Source organism: Sminthopsis crassicaudata, chromosome 4, assembly GCF_048593235.1.
Source record: "Sminthopsis crassicaudata isolate SCR6 chromosome 4, ASM4859323v1, whole genome shotgun sequence".
In the NCBI taxonomy this organism is placed as follows: domain Eukaryota; kingdom Metazoa; phylum Chordata; class Mammalia; order Dasyuromorphia; family Dasyuridae; genus Sminthopsis; species Sminthopsis crassicaudata.
This window is the reverse complement of record NC_133620.1, coordinates 449,366,616-449,378,372: the sequence shown is the minus strand read 5'-3', so window position 1 is coordinate 449,378,372 and position 11,757 is coordinate 449,366,616. Positions and strand designations below refer to the sequence as shown.

General features: G+C 46.2%; 1 protein-coding gene across 1 annotated transcript; it reads right to left on the bottom strand.

Moving 5' to 3' along the window:
* Nucleotides 1-6,101: 6,101 nt before the first annotated feature.
* On the bottom strand, nt 6,102-10,420 carry COPRS (coordinator of PRMT5 and differentiation stimulator). The gene is made up of 4 exons (XM_074263635.1): nt 10,207-10,420; nt 8,452-8,524; nt 6,858-7,064; nt 6,102-6,740 (listed from the first exon to the last, which is right to left on the bottom strand). Exons 1-4 carry the CDS (start codon nt 10,363-10,365, stop codon nt 6,571-6,573), a joined length of 609 nt encoding a protein of 202 aa, XP_074119736.1. The 5' UTR covers nt 10,366-10,420; the 3' UTR covers nt 6,102-6,570.
* Nucleotides 10,421-11,757: the final 1,337 nt, after the last annotated feature.

The window sequence follows — 11,757 nt, the reverse complement described above, 5'->3', positions numbered from 1 at the left end:
GGAAGGGAAGGAAGGAAGGAAGGAAGGAAGGAAGGAAGGAAGGAAGGAAGGAAGGAAGGAAGGAAGGGAAGGAAGGAAGGAAAGGAAGGAAGGAAGGAAGGAAGAAGGAAGGAAGAAAGAAAGAAAGAAAGAAAGAAAGAAAGAAAGAAAGAAAGAAAGAAAGAAAGAAAGAAAGAAAGAGGAAAGAAAGAAAGAAAGAAAGAAAGAAAGAAAGAAAGAAAGAAAGAAAGAAAGGAAGAAGGAAGGAAGGAAGGAAGGAAGGAAGGAAGGAAGGAAGGAAGGAAGGAAGGAAGGAAGGGAAGGAAGGAAGGAAGGAAGGAAGGAAGGAAGGAAGAAGAAAGAAGGAAAGAAGAAAGAAAGAAAGAAAGAAAGAAAGAAAGAAAGAAAGAAAGAAAGAAAGAAAGAAAGAAAGAAAGAAAGAGAGAAAGAAAGAAAGAAAGAAAGAGAGAAAGAGAGAAAGAAAGAAAGAGAGAAAGAGAGAAAGAGAGAAAGCGAGAAGAGAGAGAGAAAGAAAAGAAAAAGAAAGAAAGAGAGAAAAAGAAAGAAAGAGAGAGAGAGAGAAGGAAGGAAGGAAGAAAAGAAGGAAGAGAGGGAGGCAAAAAGAGAGGGAGGGGAAGGAGGGAGGGAGGGAGGGAGGGAGGAAGGGAGGGAGGAAGAAAAGGGAGTTCCTTACATGATGAAGTTACAAAGGCTCCAATATAAACATAAGGTGTTCTTAAATAAATTAATCAGCTTTAAAAGGATTAAGGATTCTATTGGATGAAACTACTGACTCCCTCAGGAAATATCTTGTGATTAGTCAAGTCAATCATACCCGTTAGGCCTTCCTATCAAAATAATTCTTTCCTTGGTCCAAATTCAAACAGGCTTTATAGAGGCAGTCCCCCCCCCCCCCCCTTCCTATTAAAAAAGGTAACTAGGATGGAGAAGGGGAATAGAATAGACTTTGCTTTACAAAGGACTTTGCTACTAGAACAGGAAATTGCATCCAGCAGGGACAGAAACACATCCAAGGACAAATATGGGTGCAGAGAGTACCTAAAGGAGGAAGCAGTTTGAAGGGATGTAGCTCCCTTGGGATAGAGAAGAATTTTGCTGAGAGACTCAAGGGAGGAGCAGACTTCAAGACTAGCTGGGTGATCTGCAAAGCAGAAATGCTGCACAAAGAGGAAAACTGTGTGAAAATTATACAAAGAAATGACTATCCATAACAAGAATGGGGAATTATTTCTTGGCATATAGCTATCCTACATTTGTGCCTCATTATTATTACACTGAGCCCACTCTTCCATAAATCGTTGTATCCATTTGAGATAGTGCAACTAGAATTTTAGAGGAATGTTCTTCTATTTAATATTTTATTTTTTCCCAAATACATAGTTTTTGTCATTTTTTTTTTTCAGTTCCAAATTATCTTCTCTCTCTCGCTCCCCTCTCCCCTCCCTGAGATGGCAAGCAATTTTATATAGGTTATATATGTGCAGTCATGTAAAACATATTTTCATATTAGCAAGATTCTTGCTCATGTCCCATTGAAAGGCTGATCCTTCACCTGGAAGATAGTCATCTACCTGAGAGCCAGTGTAGCTTTAGAAAGGTCTGAGAAACAATTAATATCATGTTGCTGCCCGACAACTCCAGGAGAAATGCCAGGAGCAGAACAGACATGTGTACACAAAGTTTGTAGATCTGACCAAGGCCTTTGATATTGTCAGTCTCAAGTGCTTATGGAAAGTTACATCAAAATCTGGTAGCCTGGAAAAGTTCATGATTATTGTGTGTCAGTCTCATGACAGCATGTTTGCCCAGCTTCTCAATAATAGACAATGCTCTCACTTTTTCCCAATGTGTACTCCCATGCTTTTTAGCATGTTTTCAGCCATATTCATATTCATATTCATAAATGTCTTCAATGAGGATGAACATGGCATCAAGGTGAGCTACCACACTGCCAATAAATTCTTTTTCTTTTTTAAATAATATATTTTAATTTAAATAAATAATAATAGATTTTTCTTTTTCAAAATACATGCAAAGATAGTTTTCAACATTCATCCTTGCAGAACTTTGTGTTCCAAATTTTTCTCCTTTCCTACTTCCCCTAGACAGCAATTAATCCAATATAGGTAAAGCATGTGCAATTCTTCTAAACATATTTCCACATTTACCATACACAAGAAAAATCAGATCAAAGGGGGAAAAAATGAGAAAGGAAAAAAAAAAACCAACAAGCAAACAACAACAAAGATGAAAATACTATGATCCACATTTAGTCTTCATAGTTCTCTCTCCGGATGTGGATGGCTCTTTCCATCACAAGTCTATTGGAATTGCCTTGAATCATAACGGTAAATTCTTCAACTTGATAAGGCTTCAAGATAAGACTTAAAGTGGAGTTTTGGTGCATGATGTTTTGTTTGAAGATGATTGTGCACTCAGTGCAGCCTCTAAAGCTAAAAGGCAACAAAGTATGGATCAATTTTCTGCTGTTTGTGCTAATTTTTGCCTAAAATTAGCACCAAGAAAACACAGTGTTTCATAAGCTAGCGTCACACTATCCATATGTAACCATTAGTTATAGCAAATGGAGAAGTTTTGAATGCTGTGAATAAATTCACTTATCTTGATAGTATACTTTCCAGAGATCTACAAATAGATAATGAGACTGACATGTGCATTGCCAGAGCTAGCTCAGTATTTGAGAGCCTCCAAGAGAAAGTGGGAGATGAGAGGTATTAGACTGACTACCAAACTGAAGGTCTAAGAGTCATCATGTTGACATCATTGTTGGATGTGCCTGTGAAACCTGGACAGTTATACCAATGCCATGCCAGGAAACTGAACTACTTCCATTTGAATTGTCCAAGAAAGATTCTGAAGATGATCTGGCAGGATAAGGCATGGGACATTGAGGTCCTTTCTTCAACTAAACTGCCAAGAATTCAAACTCTATTGCAGAGAACACAACTCTATTGGGCTGGCCACATTGTTCAAATGCCAAACATATATATGCTTGCCAAAAAGATTGTTTTATGGAGAATTCACACAGGGCAAGTGCTCACATGGTTGTCAGAAAAAAAAGTGATCCAAGGACTCTCTCAAAAGTCTCTCTTAAGAACTTTAGAATTGACTGTAGAACATGAGAGACATTGCACAGGACCACCCAGCATGGTGTGCCCTCATCAGAAAAGGTGCTGTGCTCCATGAACAAAGCAGAATAGCTCCAAAAAAAACCATGCAATATACACAAATTTAGAGACTCTACCCCCAATATGGACAATTTATGCCCAACCTGTGATAGAGAATTCCAAGCTCATATTGATCTAATCAGCTACAGCTGGGGTTAGTATAACTTGACTCTAACAGACTGATGTCATTTTGATCTTCTTCAAGAACGAAGGACAACAACCTTAATATGCCATTTTCATATTAGTCATGTTGTGCAAGAAAATGTAAACCAAGAAAGAGAGAGAGAAGGGGAGAAGGGAGGGAAGGGAAGGAAAGGAAGGAAGGGAAGGAAAGATAGGAAGGAAAGAAGGAAAGATAGGAAGGAAGGAAGGAAGGAAGGAAGGAAGGAAGGAAGGAAGGAAGGAAGGAAGGAAGGAAGGAAGGAAGGAAGGAAGGAAGGAAGGAAGGAAGGAAGGAAGGGAGGGAGGGAGGGAGGGAGGGAGGGAGGGAGGGAGGGAGGGAGGGAGGGAGGGAGGGAGGGAGGAAGGAAGGAAGGAAGGAAGGAAGGAAGGAAGGAAGGAAGGAAGGAAGGAAGGAAGGAAGGAAGGAAGGTTTTTTAAAATTATGCTTTGGTCTGCATTCAGATTCCATCAGTTTTTCTCTGGATTCATATAAGTCCCTTAGAACTGGTTTCAATCCTTGTGTTGCTGAGAGGAGTTAAGTCATTCACAGTTAATCACCATATAATGTTATTGTTACTGTGTAAAATGTCCTCCTGGTTCTGCTCATTTCACTTTGCATTAATTCATATAAGTTTTTCAAGGCTTTCTAAGGGCATTTTGTTTATCATTTCTTATAACACAATAAAATTCCACAACTCTGTTTCCCATTCTTTGCCACATTTATAGAATTACTATAAATATCTTCAAACATACAGAACCTTTTCTTTTTTGTTTTTTATCTCTTTGGGAAAGTCTCATTATTGGATATTAGTGAGTCAAAGATATGCATGGTTTTATATCCTTTAGGCATAATTTCAAATTGTATTCCAGAATGGTTGAATCAGTTCACAATTTAACCCACAATGCATTAGTGTCTTTTCCCACACCTCCTTCAATATTAGTCAATTTGACAGCTGTGGGATAGTAACTCAGAATTGTTTTAATTTGTATTTTCTAATCAAAAGTAATCTAGAGCGTTTTTCATATGACTAAAGATAGCTATGATTACTTCAACAGAAAATTACTCATATCCTTTAACCATTGATCAGTTGGGGAATGATTTGTATTCTTACAATATGACTCAGTTCTCTATATATTTAAGGGCTTTTTTTTTTTTTTTTTTTTTTTTCAGAGAAACAATAACAAGACCTTTCAGAGAAACTTGATGTCAACATTTTTCGGTATACTGTCTATTTCCCTACATCCTATTTTTGCCCTTTTATCCTACTCCTTTCCCCATCCATGCTCAAAAATATTTTCTGACTACTGCCTCCCCCAATCTGCTCTATGAGCCTCTCTTCCTTAACTTATCGTCTTTCCCTCCTACTTTCTTGTAAGCTAAGATAGATTTCTATATTGACTGTGCACATTGTTCCCTCTTTGAATCAATTGTGACGAATAGGATTCAAGTACTTCCCTTCCTACCTCCCCCATTTTTCCTTCCACTATGAAAGCTTTTTTATGCTTTTTATGAAATAATTTATCCCACTCTCCCTTCCCTTCTCCCAAGGCATTACTTTTTTTTTTAATTCCTTAATTTTATATTTTTAGATATTCCATCATATTCAACTCACACCCGTGCCCACATGCACACCTGTGTCTATGTATTCTCCTTTTAACTGCCTTAATGAATAATAAAATTCTTAGGAGTTACAAATACCTTCTAATGTAAGAATGTAAAGTTTAACCTTATTGAAACCCTTAAAATTTCTTTTTCCTATTTATCTCTTTACCCTAACTCCTTTGCCTTCCAGAATATCATTCCAAGTCCTCCAATCCTTTAATGAAGAAGCTGCTAAATCTTGTGTTATCCTAGAACAAAAACAATTTTTGAATTATTTCTTTCTGGCTATAATTTCTTCTGAATCTGGGAGTTCAGTTATTTGGCTATATAATACTCCAGAGAGTTTTCATTTGGGCAACTCTTTCAGAAGATGATCAGTGGATTCTTTCCAATTCTATTTTACCTTCTGGTTCTAGGATATCAGAGCAGGTTTTTTTGATAATTTCTTGAGCGATGATGTCTAGACTCTTTTTCATTTAAATCAGGTACTGGTCAAACTTTCAAGTAGTTTGAAAATTCTCAAATTATCTCTTCTGGATCTATTCTCCAGGTCAACTGTTTTTCCAATGACATATTTCACATTTTCTTCAATGTTTTCTTTTGATTTTTTCCTAGACTTTCTTATAAAATCTTTAGATTCCACTTGCCTAATTTTAATTTTTAAGGAATTATTTTCTTCAGGAAGTACCTCCTTTTCCATTTAGCCAACTCTACTTTTAAAAGTTCTTTTCTTCATCTCAGGGGGGCTCTGTAAGTTTTCATTTCTTCCAAGTTGGCTTGATCTAAGGAGAAGTGTTTACCACTCTCCTGGTCTGTGCTCTGGTCTGTGGCCACTCTTTTCTACCCTGGAACTAGGGTGCCAGCCTCACAAGCTCTGGCGTGTTAGTGCTCTTCCTAACCTGGGTCTGAAACTCAGGACTACAACCTGGATCTGGCTGGCATGAGGCCAGATTTGAACTCAAGAAGAAAAGTCTGACTCCAGGCCCAGTACCCTACCCAATGCGCCACCTATGTGTCCCCATTCTAACATATAAATATTAAAAGATTAGATAAATAGATATAAAATAATAAAAGGTGATGGAAGGGAAGGACTTCAAAAAGGCTTTCCTGATCAACAGCAATAAGACAGTGACACAAAGACAGAGCTAGTAAATATCCAAACTTTTACTTTTACTGAGTGATTTCTTTTTTAAAAATATGAAAAGAGGCAGGCACCAGGCAGCCATGAGCCCAAGTTGGTTCAGAAGAAGCCAATTAAAAGGCATGGGGAATGACAAAAGCAACACTCTGATTTTTAACTTTTATTTAAGAAAAAAAAAAAAAAAAATCCCTCCCCCCAGGATCCTCCCCCCTCCTCTGATGTCACAGTGCCCTTGTTCCAGGAAAGATTGTGCCAACAAAACCCAAAAGAAAACTGAGAGAAAGAACTCCTTTCCCTTCTTAAACACAACAGTCTATGAAAATGCAGCAGCTTCCAGGATCCACCCCAACACCGTTCCCCATGTGAGAATCCACCTCACAAGCGGGAATGAGAGAATGTGATGGATGGGGAGAAGGCCAAGGGGAGACCCCCTTCAGGCTGGCCCACAAGGCAAAAAAGCATCCCAAAGTTTCCCATCAGTCTTCAGCATCATCAAACTGCCCCGTCTCAAAGACCATTTTGGAATAGTGGGGAGTCAGTGGGGCAGGGTGGTGCCAGCTGGGGTCATAGATCATGTCTCCCTGCTGGGCCCGAGGTGCCCAAAAACAGAACTCTTGAATGCTGGCACGGTGGATGTCTTCAGCACCTAAAAGAAGTTCCAAAAATAAAGGAGAAAAGCCTCAGAGATTATAGGCCCACCCAGACCCATGGGAAGGCCTAGCGCAGTCCAGACTAGGCGGCCCAGAGGGAGCGCCACACCTACCGTACGGATTCCCTTGATCGGCGATCAGTTCAGTGTCCCAGTCTTCCTTAACAGGAGGCTCGGCCTTCTGTTCTGTGGGGACGATGTTCTCCATCCCATCTTCCAGCTCCCAGTTCAAGTCTTCCTCAGAGTCCCCACAATCCTGCACATCATCCTCTTCAGGATGGTCCTCCTCCCCTCTGGTAGACATACCCTGAGCCCCACAGACTGCAAAGTCAGCAAAGAGAAGAGGAAAAGTTCCATAAATGTTTGGCAAACACAAGGACGCCCATCAGACTATTCTGAGTTCTTTACATAAAAGCAAAACCCCAATGTAAAAGGTCAGCAAATTCCCAACTAACAGCAATGGCAGAGGAAAATAACGCTTAGGACGACACAAAACGTATCTGTCAAGACAGCTAAATGGCACCATAGAGCCCTGCTCCTAGAGTCAAATCTGGCCTCAGACACTTAGTACTTTTTAGCCCTGCAACTTGGACAGGTCACTCAACCCCACCTCTGTATGTAAGTCACTACCAACACTATTTTCTGACTTACGGGAAAAAAGGAGCTGGACAACATCAGCGTTCTCCCTCACCCCACACCGGCACCCCCACCATATTGCAGCCTCAGGGGTCAAGGTAACTTGTGAATACTCTCAAAGCAAGACCCAGTCCCTAGCGTGACTCACTATTAAATAGGACAATATGCTTCTGTAAACTAAACAGTGACTCAGACCTTGAAATAGTACTAATTTCTCGAATCTACACAGATGCTGTTCTAGTAACAATTTGTTTAAAAGTATCATCGAAACAACAGTAGACTTTTTGTCCTCTAGTTTTCCCATAGGATTCAATGAGCACATCCATTATCATTTAGGCTTCTACACATTTTCTGATGTCACACTTGAATAAACTGGAAATCATGGGATGAGGAAATTTTTACACTCCTTAGGACGTATCCCTAAGGTTCTAACTGTACACATATAAACACAGAGATACGTATATATGAAAGGCAGAAAGGACACAAGTCTGAGTGACCTCACCTCCCCACTTTGCTCCGTTCCCCCCACCCACCCACGGGGAGGGAGAGAGCACCTCTGGGTACAGCCTGGGAAAAGGAAACCCGACAGGAAGCTGGCCACAAGAAGCATTCAAAGGACAGACAGGAGCAACCATCAGCATTACTTGGAATCCAAAAAGGCTTCGTGGACAAAGTCCAGACTAGGTGGCCTTTTTTTTGGATTTTTAGAGCCATTCACCTGATGAAAGACACAATCTTGGGGAAGACTAATAGAGCCCTAGGTATTCGAGGCTGCTTTGGCAGAAAACTTTGAGGGAAAACGATTAAGATGGAAAAGGGAAAGCTGGCTCCCGAAGAAGATGGGTTAGAGAGGAGACGCCGGGGCCCCCCCACAAGCTGAGGATCTCAGCTCAGATGGGGGGTTGGGGGGCAGCACCTGTAATCACAAGGGGGTGCAGAGTTTGGGAGGGACCCTGCCACAGTACACCAGGTATGGCGACAGAGAGCCGTCGCTTGGAGGCTGCCCTGCCGCCGAAGCTTCCATTCACTGCCCGCTCCGTAACTGCACAGCTGGGCAATGACGGCTACTTGCCTAGTTTTGGTCTCCATCTCATGACTTCATCCTCATCTCCTTCCTTCTTTTGATAGAAGTGGTCAGACATGACCTGAACAAAGGAAAAACAATGATGAATTTTGGCACTTTGTCAATGTTTCTCGGTTGAAAGAAAATAACCACTTATTAGGAACATTTTGTAAAAGTACTCTGGGCCAGCGCCGCTTTCTTTGCACTGCCCTGCCCAACGAGATCCCCGACTTGTTCTCTCCTTCCTTACTAGCGGCCACTGAGTCTCCCCCCCTTTATCCTTCCTCTTCCACAAAGGCCCCATCTGGTGGCTGTGCACGGCTTTATAAGACAGTTTGATCCTGAATTTCAATAACTGGCTTCCATTCTGTGTGCTTTATTTTATGCATTTAACAACATGATTCTGAGAAAAGACCCCTCAGGCTCAGGGCACAAGGAAGGGGAGGGACTTTAGCTCCTCGCACCCTGGAATATAACACCCTGGTATATAACACCCTGGTATATAACACCCTGGTATATAACACCCTGGTATATAACACCCTGGTATATAACACCCTGGTATATAACACCCAGTAGCTGCATTTGGACGCCCTATCTTGGGGCAGTTTTTCCCAGTCCCTGCAGGTTCTCTCCCTGGGGCAAAATAAGCAAGAACTGGAGGATCTCAGGGGTGCCAGGAGACCGTTGCCGGACCAGGCAGCGGGCTGGGGCTCAGGCACACAAAGTGAAGGCTTGCCGGGAACACTGGGGAGCGGGGCTGGCCGGGCAGTGCCCCGCAGGATCCTGGTGAGGCCGGCTCTGACCCGGGCCCTCCCCTCCACCAGCAGCAGGCAGAGCGCAGGAGCCCTTGGCCCCCTTGGCCCCCGGGGTGGCTGTGGCCTTTGGTGAGGGCAGAGGAATTCTTAGACCTTTGTTGTGTCCCGGATGCCCAGGCAGCCTGGGGAAGCCTAAGAACTTCTCACAATCTTGCTTTTAATGCATAAAGGAAAATATACAAGATTACAAAGCAAAGCAAAGATGCCCGAGTAATGATGTCATTTCCCCCAGACCCAAGGCCTGTACAACCCCTGGCTCTAAAAGAAAATGCGCAGGATCGGCGTCCCGGTGCCAGGGAGGAGCGGGGAGCACCCCCAGGCGGGCACCACTCCCTCCTCGCAGCCTCCTAAAATCCCCAAACACCCCCGCAGTCCGGCGTGGCCCAGGCCTGGCACCAGTGGGTGCTCCACAAATGCCAGGTACCTGACAGACTAACTCTCACTGGGAAAGATTCGTCTCGGGGAGGAAAAGCCAGCCTCCTCACCGCCCTGCCTCCCCTGCAGAGAGGCTCAAAGGGCCCCTCAGGGCCACAAAGAAGGGAGGGGAGGGAAGAGGCCGGAGGCTGGGGGGGGGGGGGGGTTGTCCGTGAGGGGGAAAGGGAAGGGGAGAAAAGATAGGAAGAGATGGGGGAGAAGGGCCGTGAGGGGTGGGGGCGGCAGGGAAGGCTGAAGGGCTCAGGGGCCCGCGGGTTGGGGGCCGGCAGTCTCGGGACCCAGAAAGCGGGGCCGCAAGGGGAGGGGAAGGGTCAGCGGCGAGGCCTCCAGCCTTCCCCTCCCCCCAGGCCTCCTGCAGCGGCCCGGGGCGGCCACACCTCCCTCCCCGGCTCCCACTCCGGCCCGAGGCGTCGCTCCCGGAGGACCCTCGAGGAGGGGGTGTGGCGGCCCCGCGCCGCGGTCTCCGTCTCGCCTCGCCTCGGGCTCGGGTGGGCGCGGGGGGCTCCGGCCTTACCGCCACTGGACTGAGCGGCCTCTCCCGCGACTCCAGCTCCGGCCTCGGCCTCGGCCCCTCTTCCTCTTCCTGCGCCCACGCGCCTCGCAGTGGCGGCGGCTCTCCCTCCGGGACTGCCGGCCCCTCGCCGCCCTCGGCCCCTGCAGCCCGCGGCTCCATGCCCGCCAGTCCCCGAGGCGCCGCGGCTGCCGCCGCCCCCACGTGACGACCTCCCCATGCTGCCGGCCGAAAGGCAACACGGAGCGCCCAATCAGCAACGGGGGCGGGGTCTGAATCACGTGGCCCGAGGGGGCGGGGCCTGCCGCACGCACGGGGTCATTGGTGGGAATCCCCGAGGTTGCCGGGCCGGGCGACCCGCTCCGGGAGCCGAGGAAGGGCTTTGCGGGAGGTTGGCATAGGCCCAAAGGGTAGCGTCCGGCCGCGCCAGCCTAGCGCGTTGCCCCTGGAGCCGAAGTCTGCCGGCGACAGAAGCGGACAAGCCAGGAGAGAAGACTGAGCCCGTTCGGGGAGGGGAGCGGTGACCGAATCTGCCCACTCCGGCCAGCCGCCTCATCAGACCCTGCACCAACTCGTCGGGCCAAACCGGCCTGCCCTAGGGCCCCGGCCCGGGTCTCCGCGGCCCCGGCCTCCGCCCCCCAGGCCCCGCAGTGCCATTCTGGGAAGGGGCCCAGCCCAGCCGTCGGCCACGAGAGCTCCCCGTGGCTCCTACCTTTCCCTAGCTTTTGATGGATCCGAGTCCCCGAGCAGATCCGCCCTCGGGCCTTTGGCCTAGTCCGTCAGCACCCGTAGCTTTTTCCACAAGAGCTTTGCTGGGCTGCCTTTACTAAGGACTCCTCGTCCGCCCCCTCCCGCCTCCCTGCCCTCATCCTGCCGGGGTAAGGGCTTGGCATCCATCCCAAACGCAGACTGCCGAGCGCGCTGAGGTCCCGTCCCCTTGCCTCAGCAGCCAGGAAGACTGAGCTGTCCCTGTTACCCAAGCAGTAGCACAGGATAGCGCAATGAGCCCCGAGTCTTTAGGCTCTAGGCCAGGGACTGGGGTAGAAATGGACTGTCAAACAATCCAGACTCATGGCGAGCTCCCACGTCAAATCCCGAGTTAAAATCTGCCCACGGAGAGAAATGCCAAGCACTTAGGTGGGCAGGGGCAACCTCAATGCCTGGGCATGTGACTGGGAGTGTGGGGGAAGCCCAGATCAAGGTCCGGATCGTGACTGAGGAGGACTGAGAAGACAGGCTGGGACAAAGCCCTTTAAAAGCCACAGTGCCTATTGTCTGGTGGGGGGAAGGGGGGAAGAGGCTGAAAGTGATTTATGCAGTGCCTGGAAAGGGAAGGAACTGGAGGCAGGGATCTCTAGTTTCCAAATGCTGTAATATTTGTGTGTGACCCTGTAATTATATTCTATATTCACCTTCAATTAAATAAAGCTAATTAATTAGTTCCTCTGGAAGTCTAAATAGAACCTTCTAGAGCTCAGCTCTACCAGCCCTTTTTCTCCTTAACCCCACAATATCTGGGGGAGGAAGGGGAGGGAAAGCGGAAAGAGAAGGAAA